The sequence below is a fragment of the Coregonus clupeaformis genome, chromosome 1, assembly GCF_020615455.1.
Source record: "Coregonus clupeaformis isolate EN_2021a chromosome 1, ASM2061545v1, whole genome shotgun sequence".
Lineage (NCBI taxonomy): Eukaryota > Metazoa > Chordata > Actinopteri > Salmoniformes > Salmonidae > Coregonus > Coregonus clupeaformis.
This window is the reverse complement of record NC_059192.1, coordinates 73129248-73142679: the sequence shown is the minus strand read 5'-3', so window position 1 is coordinate 73142679 and position 13432 is coordinate 73129248. Positions and strand designations below refer to the sequence as shown.

The following is a 13432-nucleotide window of genomic DNA, read 5'->3' as shown; positions in this document are numbered from 1 at the left end:
TTTTTGTATTGTTTGTAACTTATTTTGTACATAATGTTGCTGCTACCGGCTCTTATGACCGAAAAGTGCTTCTGGACATCAGAACAGAGATTACTCACCTTGAAATGGACAAATAATTTTTATTTAATGAGTTGGACGAGAGGGATTTGCTCCAGACACCCGACAGGGCCCTCATCCCCGTCATTCTCAGTAGAAAGAAAAGGAGATATCGCAGAAGGAGATCGGGGTGCTTGGTAAGGAGCCGGCGACGAGTGGCTAATCTGCCTTTGCCATCGATACTATTGGCCAACTTACAATCGCTTGATAATAAAGTGGACGAACTACAGGCACGAATATCCTACCAACGGGACATTAAAAACTGTAATATCTTATGTTTCACCGAGTCGTGGCTGAATGAAGACATGAATAACATACAGCTGGCGGGTTATACACTGTATTGGCAGGATAGAACAGCAGCCTCTGGTAAGACAAGGGTGGCGGTTTATGTATATTCGTAAACAAAAGCTGGTGCACGATATCTAAGGAAGTCTCGAGATTTTGCTCGCCTGAGGTAGAGTATCTCACGATAAGCTGTAGACCACACTATCTACCAAGAGAGTTTTCCTCTATATTCTTCGTAGCTGTCTATTTACCACCACAAACCGATGCCGGCACTAAGACCGCACTCAATGAACTGTATACGGCCATAAGCAAACAGAAAAAAGCCTATCCAGAGGCGGCGCTCCTAGTGGCCGGGGACTTTAATGCAGGGAAACTTAAATCTGTTTTACCTCATTTCTACCGGCATGTTAAATGTGCAACCAGAGGGAAAAAACTCTAGACCACCTTTACTAAACTAAACCAGGAAGCACCAGTGACTCGGTCAATAAAAAAAGTGGTCAGATGCCTCCCAAGTGGCGCAGTGGTCTAAGGCACTACATCGCAGTGCTAGCTGTGCCACTAGAGATCCTGGTTCGAGTCCAGGCTCTGTCGCAGCCGTCCGCGACCGGGAGGCCCATGGGGCGGCGCACAATTGGCCCAGCGCCGTCCAGGGTAGGGGAGGGTTTGGCCGGCAGGGATGTTCTTGTCCCATCGCGCACTAGCGATTCCTGTTGCGGGCCGGGCGCAGTGCACGCTGACTCGGTTGCCAGGTGTACGGTGTTTCCTCCGGCACATTGGTGCGGCTGGCTTCCGGGTTAAGCGGGCACTGTGTCAAGAAGCAGTGCAGCTCGGTTGGGTTGTGTTTCGGAGGACGCGCGACTCTCGACCTTCGCCTCTCCCGTGTCCGTATGGGAGTTGCAGCGATGGGACAAAACTGTAACTACCAATTGGATACCACGAAATTGGGGAGAAAACGGGGGTAAAAAAATAAAATAAATGTACAGTAGGGAAAAAAAGTATTTAGTCAGCCACCAATTGTGCAAGTTCTCCCACTTAAAAAGATGAGAGAGGCCTGTAATTTTCATCATAGGTACACGTCAACTATGACAGACAAATTGAGAAAAATAAATCCAGAAAATCACATTGTAGGATTTTTAATGAATTGATTTGCAAATTATGGTGGAAAATAAGTATTTGGTCAATAACAAAAGTTTCTCAATACTTTGTTATATACCCTTTGTTGGCAATGACACAGGTCAAACGTTTTCTGTAAGTCTTCACAAGGTTTTCACACACTGTTGCTGGTATTTTGGCCCATTCCTCCATGCAGATCTCCTCTAGAGCAGTGATGTTTTGGGGCTGTCGCTGGACAACACGGACTTTCAACTCCCTCCAAAGATTTTCTATGGGGTTGAGATCGGGAGACTGGCTAGGCCACTCCAGGACCTTGAAATGCTTCTTACGAAGCCACTCCTTCGTTGCCCGGGCGGTGTGTTTGGGATCATTGTCATGCTGAAAGACCCAGCCACGTTTCGTCTTCAATGCCCTTGCTGATGGAAGGAGGTTTTCACTCAAAATCTCACGATACATGGCCCCATTCATTCTTTCCTTTACACGGATCAGTCGTCCTGGTCCCTTTGCAGAAAAAACAGCCCCAAAGCATGATGTTTCCACCCCCATGCTTCACAGTAGGTATGGTGTTCTTTGGATGCAACTCAGCATTCTTTGTCCTCCAAACACGACGAGTTGAGTTTTTACCAAAAAGTTCTATTTTGGTTTCATCTGACCATATGACATTCTCCCAATCCTCTTCTGGATCATCCAAATGCACTCTTGCAAACTTCAGACGGGCCTGGACATGTACTGGCTTAAGCAGGGGGACACGTCTGCACTGCAGGATTTGAGTCCCTGGCGGCGTAGTGTGTTACTGATGGTAGGCTTTGTTACTTTGGTCCCAGCTCTCTGCAGGTCATTCACCAGGTCCCCCCGTGTGGTTCTGGGATTTTTGCTCACCGTTCTTGTGATCATTTTGACCCCACGGGGTGAGATCTTGCGTGGAGCCCCAGATCGAGGGAGATTATCAGTGGTCTTGTATGTCTTCCATTTCCTAATAATTGCTCCCACAGTTGATTTCTTCAAACCAAGCTGCTTACCTATTGCAGATTCAGTCTTCCCAGCCTGGTGCAGGTCTACAATTTTGTTTCTGGTGTCCTTTGACAGCTCTTTGGTCTTGGCCATAGTGGAGTTTGGAGTGTGACTGTTTGAGGTTGTGGACAGGTGTCTTTTATACTGATAACAAGTTCAAACAGGTGCCATTAATACAGGTAATGAGTGGAGGACAGAGGAGCCTCTTTAACAAGAAGTTACAGGTCTGTGAGAGCCAGAAATCTTGCTTGTTTGTAGGTGACCAAATACTTATTTTCCACCATAATTTGCAAATAAATTCATTAAAAATCTTACAATGTGATTTTCTGGATTTTATTTTCTCAATTTGTCTGTCATAGTTGACGTGTACCTATGATGAAAATTACAGGCCTCTCTTATCTTTTTAAGTGGGAGAACTTGCACAATTGGTGGCTGACTAAATACTTTTTTCCCCCACTGTAAGTGGTCAGATGAAGCAGATGCTAAGCTACAGGACTGTTTTGCTAGCACAGACTGGAATATGTTCTGGGATTCTTCCGATGGCATTGAGGAGTACACCACACCAGTGACATCAGTCACTGGCTTCATCAATAAGTGCATCGATGAAGTCGTCCCCACAGTGACTGTACGTACAGTTGAAGTCTGAAGTTTACATACACTTAGGTTGGAGTCATTAAAACTCGTTTTTCAACCACTCCACAAATGTCTTGTTAACAAACTTTAGTTTTGGCAAGTCGGTTAGGACATCTACTTTTGTGCATGACACAAGTAATTATTCCAACAATTGTTTACAGACAGATTATTTCACTTATAATTCACTGTATCACAATTCCAGTGTGTCAGAAGTTTACACACACTAAGTTGACTGTGCCTTTTAAACAGCTTGGAAAATTCCAGAAAATGATGTCATGGCTTTAGAAGCTTCTGATATGCTAATTGACATCATTTGAGTCAATTGGAGGTGTACCTGTGGGTGTATTTCAAGGCCTACCTTCAAACTCAGTGCCTCTTTGCTTAAAATCATGGGAAAATCAAAAGAGATCAGCCAAGACCTCAGAAATAACATTGTAGACCTCCACAAGTCTGTTTCATCCTTGGGAGCAATTTCCAAACGCCTGAAGGTACCACATTCATCTGTACAAACAATAGTACGCAAGTATCAACACCATGGGACCACGCAGCCATCATACCACTCAGGAAGGAGACGCGTTCTGTCTCCTAGAGATGAACGTACTTTGGTGCGAAAAGTGCAAATCAATCCCAGAACAACAGCAAAGGACCTTGTGAAGATGCTGGAGGAAACAGGTACAAAAGTATCTATATCCACAGTAAAATGAGTCCTATATTGACATAACCTTTATTTTATTTTTTTATTACCTGAAAGGCCGCTCAGCAAGGAAGAAGCCACTGCTCCAAAACCGCCATAAAAAAGCCAGACTACGGTTTGCAACTGCACATGGAGAAATGTCCTCTGGTCTGATGAAACAAAAATAGAACTGTTTGGCCATAATGACCATCGTTATGTTTGGAGGAAAAAGGGGGTAGCTTGCAAGCTGAAGAACACCATCCCAACCGTGAAGCATGGGGGTGGCAGCATCATGCTGTGGGGGTGCTTTGCTGCAGGAGGGACTGGTGCACTTCACAAAATAGATGGCATCATGAGGAAGGAAAATTATGTGGATATATTGAAGCAACATCTCAAGACATCAGTCAGGAAGTTAAAGCTTGGTCGCAAATGGGTCTTCCAAATGGACAATGACCCCAAGCATACTTCCAAAGTTGTGGCAAAATGGCTTAAGGACAACAAAGTAAAGGTATTGGAGTGGCCATCACAAAGCCCTGACCTCAATCCTATAGAACATTTGTGGGAAGAACTGAAAAAGCGTGTGCGAGCAAGGAGGCCTACATGCCTGACTCAGTTACACCAGCTCTGTCAGGAGGAATGGGCCAAAATTCACCCAACTTATTGTGGGAAGCTGGTGGAAGGCTACCCAAAACGTTTGACCCAAGTTAAACAATTTAAAGGCAATGCTACCAAATACTAATTGAGTGTATGTAAACTTCTGACCCACTGGGAATGTGATGAAAGAAATAAAAGCTGAAATAAATCATTCTCTCTACTATTATTCTGACATTTCACATTCTTAAAATAAAGTGGTGATCCTAACTGACCTAAGACAGGGAATTTTTACTAGGATTAAATGTCAGGAATTGTGAAAAACTGAGTTTAAATGTATTTGACTGAGGTGTATGTAAACTTCCGACTTCAACTGTACATACCCCAACCAGAAGACATGGATTACAGGCAACATCCACACTGAGCTAAAGGGTAGAGCCGCCACTTTCAAGGAGCGGGACTCTAACCCGGAAGCTTATAAGAAATCCCGCTATGCCCTCCGACGCTCCATCAAACAGGCAAAGCGTCAATACAGGACTAAGATCGAATCGTACTACACCGGCTCCGACGCTCGTCAGATGTGGCAGTGCTTGCAAACTATTACAGACTACAAAGGGAAGCACAGCCGCGAGCTGCCCAGTGACACAAGCCTACCAGACAAGGGGGGGGGGGGGAGCCTGGCTTCCCTTGGCTCCATGAATACACGCCACTGGCCGGTAATACCGTATATCCCAGTATGAGAGAAGGACAGTATGATGATATGAAAATCTGCCCAACCCTAGTTCAGAGGCTGATAATGTTTCTCATATTCAGAAAGAGCTGGGAGGAAAGGCTGTGGCGAAAGAACTGTTTGACATAAAGCAAGAGAAGATTGTTAACTTCACTACGTCAAAGCTCTACGGGGTCTGTAGAACATGTAGGCTAACTCTGGAGTGTGTTTTGAGTGATGTTTTGTGTCATCAGGGAACTATGGGTGCTGCAAGGTGACATGGAAGTGGGGAAGCTAGCGCGCGCGTGTCATGTCTGCTGATGAGTGTGGAACGGAAGAACCAGTACTGTGTGAATCTACCAGCTCTACAGTCACTGGCCTGATATAGCGGCACAGAGGTTACTGAGAGACCAACGGATCAGAGTGATGTCACCCATCAAACTAAAGCACGAAGTGGAAACCGCTGTAGCGCTTCTTTGCCAAACTCTCAATCATTGTCTTTCTTCTCCAAGTTTCTGGTCGGTGTGATGTTTATATATGAAGCTGGTTTGTCGTGTGATGAGTGACTGGCGTGATAAGTTAGTTTGCTAGCTTGATGCCTGCAGCAGAAGTATTGACAAGCATTTTTAAGCACAACACATGGGGTGCAGCACAGCACTCTGTTATAAAAAGGAGCTCAGAGTCCACTTACAAAACACTTCATCACAGCATACAATTACATTATCTATCACTACTGGCACCTGACCTGAACCCACACTATGAATCCACATCATTTAAGGAATTAACATGGTCAACACAACAGCGCCTCTTCCCCCTCAGGAGGCTGAAAAGATTTGGCATGGGCCCTCAAATCCTCAAAGTTCTACAGCTGCACCATTGAGAGCATCCTGACTGGCTGCATCACCACTTGGTACGGCAACTGCAAGGCAACCGACCGCAAGGCGCTACAGAGGGTGGTGAGTACGGCCCAGTACTTCACTGGGGCAGCGCTCCCTGCCATCCAGGATCTCTATACCAGGCGGTGTCAGAGGAAGGCCCAACAAATTGTCAAAGACTACAGCCACCCAAGCCATAGACTTTTCTCTCTGCTACCAGATTGCAAGCGGTACCAGTGCACAAAGTCTGGAACCAACAGGACCCTGAACAGCTTCTACCCCCAAGCCATAAAGCATGAAACACACCAAGATTCTCAATGCCGATAGACTGCTGATAGGTATTTATCACAGTGGGAGGCCATTCCTTCTCTTGCTAGAACAAAAACGGTAGCTGCTGCATGCCGACCCGGTAGCGACCAACCTGCCGTTTCTACTTGTAGAATCGCAATGCTCGTCAGTGACCAAAAACTTGACTGTTAGCCAGTCAGAGAACAAAAACCCCCAATGGCCGCTAACAGGAGTGACAAAAAGTAGCATTTTCTCCTTACGTCCACGGTTAAATCAAACTCTGTGGTTAAATGTCATGATACAGTATGCAATGTAGGCTATGGGATGGTAGCTAGCTAGGTGCACAGACGCAATGCACACAACACTAAATACTTCCTCTAATTTAGCTAACCACTAGCTAGTATTGACATAATTCAATCACAATTTAACATTTAAGTCATTTAGCAGACACTCTTATCCAGAGTGACTTACAGTAGTGAGCAATGTTCCCTCTAAGCTGCGTGCGGGCGCGCAGCTCCCCCGGGACTGCCACGCAGAATAAATATCAGCCTGCACAGAGAAGCACTCAACATTCTAGTTTTCCCCTTTTAGTTAACACTATCAACGTTTCCCTACTGTGGGAATTGTGATCGAGTCAACGCAATATTAACCACTTTCAATGCAGCATACTGAAACAAAACGAACTATGCAAGACTTAGTAAGCAAAACTAGCTATGCAAGATATTTTCTTGTAGGCAGAGCACATTGGAGTAGGGGCAACAGACCATTGCCATATATGGATCTGTGCCATTCACTTTGAACTGGACTGTGTTTACAGCATGTGGTTGCCGAGTAGATACGCTTGTTTTGAGATCAAAGCGAGAGCTGCATGTAGCCACGCGTGCACATTTGTTCATATTCTTTGCTAGTGAGTGAGTTATTAGCCCAGATATAGCACATTTATAGTCATCAATGGGGGAGTGGTTGATTCCTATAAAAGCACAAAACGTGTGCATTTCTAGCCATCTTTGAAAAGCGAGTCAAGTAAAGAGCTTTTTTTTTTTTGTCTTAATGGGGCAGTGTTGTATTTTGAGAAGGTCTTGAATAAGCCAAGTAGCCAATTGGCAGAGGGTAGTATAATTTGTCTGATTCTCTGTAATGATGGTCTGCTAAATGGCATATTGTTATGATGGTATAGGAATAATAATGAATCTTATTTTGTAAAGTCGTTTCTTGCATCAAACAACACATTTCCAGTCACCACCTTGTCTGAAGGACAAGTGGATAAACAGGTTAATGTCAAGCCCTGTGAGTTTTTTCCAAAAGTCTCATGGAATGTAGGTCTACATTGAACACCACACATTGGATGCTACTGTAGGCAGAATGATAGAACAGCAATTGTTAAAATGTTATGGGATGCATTTTCTCCATTGTTTTTTATGGTAGGCCACTCAGGTAGGCAGGCCTACATTATGATCAATAGCCACAATAGCCTACTTGGCCACTGTTAAAACTGTAACTTAAAGCGGGTACAGCCTCAGTTCACAGTAAACGCACACCAGAAGAATTTTCACAATGTTCAAGTTTGCGCTCAGCAGACCTGAAATTTGCTCAGTGCCGAAAGAAATTAGAGGGAACATTGGTAGTGAGTGCATACATTTTCATACTTTTTTCGCACTACTCCCCCGTGGCAATTGAACCCACAACCCTGGCGTTTCAAGCGCCAAGCTCTACCAACTGAGCCACACGGGACAATGAATTAGTTTCCATGAAACAACTTGGCTGTGTTAACTGTTTACTAAATAAATTAAAGTAAATAAAAAAAATAAAAATAAAAGTTACACAATAAAATAACAATAACGAGGCTATATAGAGGGGGTACCCGTACCGAGTCAATGTGCGGGGCTACAGGTTAGTAGAGATAATTTGTACATGTAGGTAGGGGTAAAGTGAATGTGCATAGATAATAAACAGCGAGTAGCAGCCGTGTAAAAACAAAGGGGGTGTGGAGGGGGGTCAATGTAAATAGTCCGGGTGGCCATTTTATTAATTGTTCAGCAGTCTTATGGCTTGGGGGTAGAAGCTGTTAAGGAGCCTTTTGGACCTAGACTTGGCTCTCCGGTAACGCTTGCCGTGCGATAGCAGAGAGAACAGTTTATGACTTGGGTGACTGGAGTCTTTGACAATTGGACCTTCCTCTGACACCGCCTAGTATATAGGTCCTGGATGGCAGGAACCTTGGCCCCAGTGATGTAATGGGCCGTACGCACTACCCTCTGTAGCTCCTTGCGGTTGGATGCCGAGCAGTTGCCATAACAGGCAGTGATGCAACCGGTCTGGATGCTCTCGATGGTGCAGCTGTATAACTTTCTGAAGATCTGGGGACCCATGCCAAATCTTTTCAGTCTCCTGAGGGGGAAAAGGTTTTGTCGTGCCCTCTTCATGACTGTCTTGGTGTGTTTGGACCATGATAGTTTGTTGGTGATGTGGACACCAAGGAACTTGAAACTCTCGACCCACTCCACTACAGCCCCGTCAATGTGAATGGGGGCGTGTTCGGCCCTTCTTTTCCTGTAGTCTTGCTCACATTGAGGGAGAGGTTGTTGTCGTGGCACCACACTGACAGGTCTCTGACCTCCTCCCTATAGGCTGTCTCATTGTTGTCGGTGATCAGGCCTACCACTGTTGTGTCGTCAGCAAACTTATTGATGGTGTTGGTGTCGTGCTTGGCCACGCAGTCATGGGTGAACAGGGAGTACAGGAGGGAACTAAGCACACACCCCTGAGGGGCCCCTGTGTTGAGGATCAGCGTGGCAGATGTGTTGTTGCCTACCCTTACCACCTGGGGGTGGCCCGTCAGGAAGTCCAGGATCCAGATGCAGAGGGAGGTGTTTAGTCCCAGGGTCCTTAGCTTAGTGATGAGCTTTGTGGGAACTATGGTGTTGAACGCTGTGCTCTAGTCAATGAACAGCATTCTCACATAGGAGTTCCTTTTGTCCAGGTGGGAAAGGGCAGTGTGGAGTGCGATTGAGATTGCGTCATCTGTGGATCTGTTGGGGTGGTATGCGAATTGGAGTGTGTCTAGGGTTTCCGGGATGATGGTGTTGATGTGAGCCATGACCAGCCTTTCAAAGCACTTCATGGCTACTGACGTGAGTGCTACGGGGCGGTAGTCATTTAGGCAGGTTACCTTCGCTTCCTTGGTTACAGGGACTATGGTGGTCTGCTTGAAACATGTAGGTATTACAGACTCGGTCAGGGAGAGGTTGAAAATGTCAGTGAAACACTTGCCAGTTGGTTGGCGCATGCTCTGAGTACACGTCCTGGTAATCCGTCTGGCCCCGCGGCCTTGTGAATGTTGACCTGTTTAAAGGTCTTGCTCACATCGGCTATGGAGAGCGTGATCACACAGTCGTCCGGAACAGCTGGTGCTCTCATACATGTTTCAGTGTTGCTTGCCTCGAAGCGAGCATAAAAGGCATTTAGCTCGTCTGGTAGGCTCGCGTCAATGGGCAGCTCGCGGCTGGGTTTCCCTTTGTAGTCCGTAATAGTTTGCAAGCATCAGAGCCGGTGTAGTAGGATTCAATCTGACCACTTCCGTATTGAGCGAGTCACTGGTACGTCCTGCTTTAGTTTTTGCTTGTAAGCAGGAATCAGGAGGATAGAATTATGGTCAGATTTGCCAAATGGAGGGTGAGGGAATGCTTTGTATGCGTCTCTGTGTGTGGAGTAAAGGTGGTCAAGAGTTTATTTTCCTCTGGTTGCACATGTGACATGCTGGTAGAAATGAGGTAAAACCGATTTAAGTTAATGTCTCTATGACTCACATAAAGTGCAAATTAGGAAAAAAACGTTAACTTCTCCTGAGACCAATCAACAATCCATCTCTTCTCCCTTATTCTGTCACTACTGAATATTCCTTCCCCGCTTCTTTCTCTAAATCCAGGAAGGAACGTCCCATCTCCATGGGGTTATTCCAGTTACCAGGAAGTGATTTGACCCCTGACCCGCAGAGGGAAACCGTGGAAACGCCGTCTGAACCCTGGAGATATAACGACCTAAGCCACCCTTACTCCAACACCAGCCTTAAGGTAACAATCTACTTCCCACGTCAATCGCTTTTCTCAGATGCCAACGTTGTTCTAACATGCAGCCACTGTTTTGGACATACTTTTCACAAATTCACTGTGTGAGTACAAAGTGTACTCAATGGTTTAAATCTGCAATCTAAGATGAACGACTGTACCCTCAGACCTGACCAGCCCCCATGCCTCCTCTCCTCTTAGCGTTTCCCAGGACTCTGAGGGGTGACGTAAGGCAGGGGTAATTTGGCCCAGAGTAGATAGTGTGTGTCTGTGTGGAAACATACGATTTCAACCCTTCACTCTGCCAGAGGATGGGAAGCCTTATTGAAAAGGAAGCTTGATTCAGTGTGTCTGTACTACCAAAGCACGATTGAGAGGGAGACTTGAATCAGTGTGTCCGGAATGCCTAAGGGGTGAGAGTGTGGCTGGGGGCCCATGGGGAGAGAGGAAGTGGTACCATTCGGGGCCAGGAGCAGGGGAAGAGTAGAACAGAGGAGAGAGAACAGGGGAATAGAGGAGCGAGAGAAGAGTTAAACAGAGAAACAGGACAGAGTGTCTTAGCAGACCGAAGGGCCGCTTTCTGCCGGGGCCACACTAGAACCTCCCCGCGGTTGCCCATAGAAACCACGCCGCGAGCAAGGTTCCATCATGAATACTCATTCATGATTGGCTGATTTTAAGTATTCATTTGTTGTGATATTTTCCTCCACGGGGGTCAGATGGAATGATTCAGATACCAGGAAGAGGGGGCTTTCATGTCAGAAGTTGCAAGACAACATTTGAAATAAGATATGGGACTGGCAGTTAAGTTTCATCAACTAATGTTTAAGCTCAGTCCTGGCTGCTACTAAATCATATTTTCTACTTAATCCTCCTCTATCCTCCTATCTATCAAACCTTTGCTTTCTCTATGAAAGCATCTCTTTTCTTTCTCTATCCCTGATCCCACTAAACTGTCCCTTTCTCACTTTTGAGGCCTCTGGCACAATAGAGGTGTCAGTGTGGATCACACGCTGACTTTTTCAAACACACACACACATACATAGCCTTTTCACCAGGCTCCCACAGTTCAGACTCACAGGGATGCCTTTGTGTTACACCTCTGATTCGACATTTCCCAAAGATTTACAGTTTTCGGGGGGGGGGGTGCGTTAGCTAGCTGTTCCCATGGACTTCCAGTCATTGAGCCAACAACTATCCATTTAAAAGCGCATCTTGCCAGAAAAAATAAATAATATATACAGTTGAAGTCGGAAGTTTACATACACTTAGGTTGGAGTCATTAAAACACGTTTTTCAACCACTCCACAAATGTCTTGTTAACAAACTATAGTTTTGCCAAGTCTGTTAGGACATCTACTTTGTGCATGACACAAGTCATTTTTCCAACAATTGTTTACAGACAGATTATTTCACTTATAATTCACTGTATCACAATTCCAGTGGGTCAGACGTTTACATACACTAAGTTGACTGTGCCTTTAAACAGCTTGGAAAATTCCAGAAAATAATGTCATGGCTTTAGAAGCTTCTGATAGGCTAATTGACATCATTTGAGTCAATTGGAGGTGTACCTGTGGATGTATTTCAAGGCTTACCTTCAAACTCAGTGCCTCTTTGCTTGACATCATGGGAAAATCAAAAGAAATCAGCCAAGACCTCAGAAAAAAAAAAAACTGTAGTCCTCCAAAAGTCTGGTTCATCCTTGGGAGCAATTTCCAAACACCTGAAGGTACCACATTCATCTGTACAAACAATAGTACTCAAGTATAAACACCATGGGACAACACATCATACCGCTCAGGAAGGAGACGCGTTCTGTCTCCTAGAGATGAATGTACTTTGGTGCGAAAAGTGCAAATCAATCCCAGAACAACAGCAAAGGACCTTGTGAAGATGCTGGAGGAAACATGTACAAAAGTATCTATATCCACAGTAAAACGAGTCCTATATCGACATAACCTGAAAGGCCGCTCAGCAAGGAAGAAGCCACTGCTCCAAAACCGCCATTTAAAAGCCAGACTACGGTTTGCAACTGCACATGGGGTCGAAGATCGTTCTTTTTGGAGAAATGTCCTCTGGTCTGATGAAACAAATATAGAACTGTTTGGCCATAATGACCATCGTTATGTTTGGAGGAAAAAGGGGGTCGCTTACAAGCCAAAGAACACCATCCCAACCGTGAAGCATGGGGGTGGCAGTATCATGCTGTCGGGGTGCTTTGCTGCAGGAGTGACCGGTGCACTTCACAAAACAGATGGCATCATGAGGAAGGAAAATTATGTGGATATATTGAAGCAACATCTCAAGACATCAGTCAGGAAGTTAAAGCTTGGTCGCAAATGGGTCTTCCAAGTGGAAAATGACCCCAAGCATACTTCCAAAGTTGTGCCAAAATGGCTTAAGGACAACAAAGTCAAGGTATTGGAGTGGCCATCACAAAGCCCTGACCTCAATCCTATAGAAAATTTGTTGGCAGAACTGAAAAAGCGTGTGCGAGCAAGGAATCCTACAAACCTGACTCAGTTACCTGACCAGCTCTGTCAGGAGGAATGGGCCAAAATTCACCCAACTTATTGTGGGAAGCTTGTGGAAGGCTACCCAAAACGTTTGACCCAAGTTAAACAATTTAAAGGCAATGCTACCAAATACTAATTGAGTGTATGTAAACTTCTGACCCACTGGGAATGTGATGAAAGAAATAAAAGCTTAAATAAATCATTCTCTCTACTATTATTCTGACATTTCACATTCTTAAAATAAAGTGGTGATCCTAACTGACCTAAGACAGGGAATTTTTACTAGGATTAAATGTCAGGAATTGTGAAAAAAGGTATATGTAAACTTCCGACTTGAACTGTATGTACAGTGGGGAAAAAAACATATTTAGTCAGCCACCAATTGTGCAAGTTCTCCCACTTAAAACGATGAGAGAGGCCTGTAATTTTCATCATAGGTACACGTCAACTATGACAGACAAAATTAGATTTAATGAATTGATTTGCAAATTATGTTGGAAAATAAGTATTTGGTCAATAACAAAAGTTTCTCAATACTTTGTTATATACCCTTTGTTGGCAATGACATAGGTCAA

The 13432-nt window shown here is 44.9% G+C and overlaps 1 protein-coding gene across 4 annotated transcripts in view; it reads left to right on the top strand.

The window, feature by feature from the left end:
• Nucleotides 1-13432, top strand: part of LOC121576468 (C-Jun-amino-terminal kinase-interacting protein 4-like) — a 53107-nt gene that overhangs the window by 19792 nt on the left and 19883 nt on the right. For all 4 annotated transcript variants that reach the window (XM_041889632.2, XM_045222600.1, XM_045222597.1 and 1 more), the window contains exon 5: nt 10200-10344. In XM_041889632.2, the coding sequence (XP_041745566.2) occupies nt 10200-10344 (145 nt within the window). The remainder of the gene's footprint in view (nt 1-10199; nt 10345-13432) is intronic.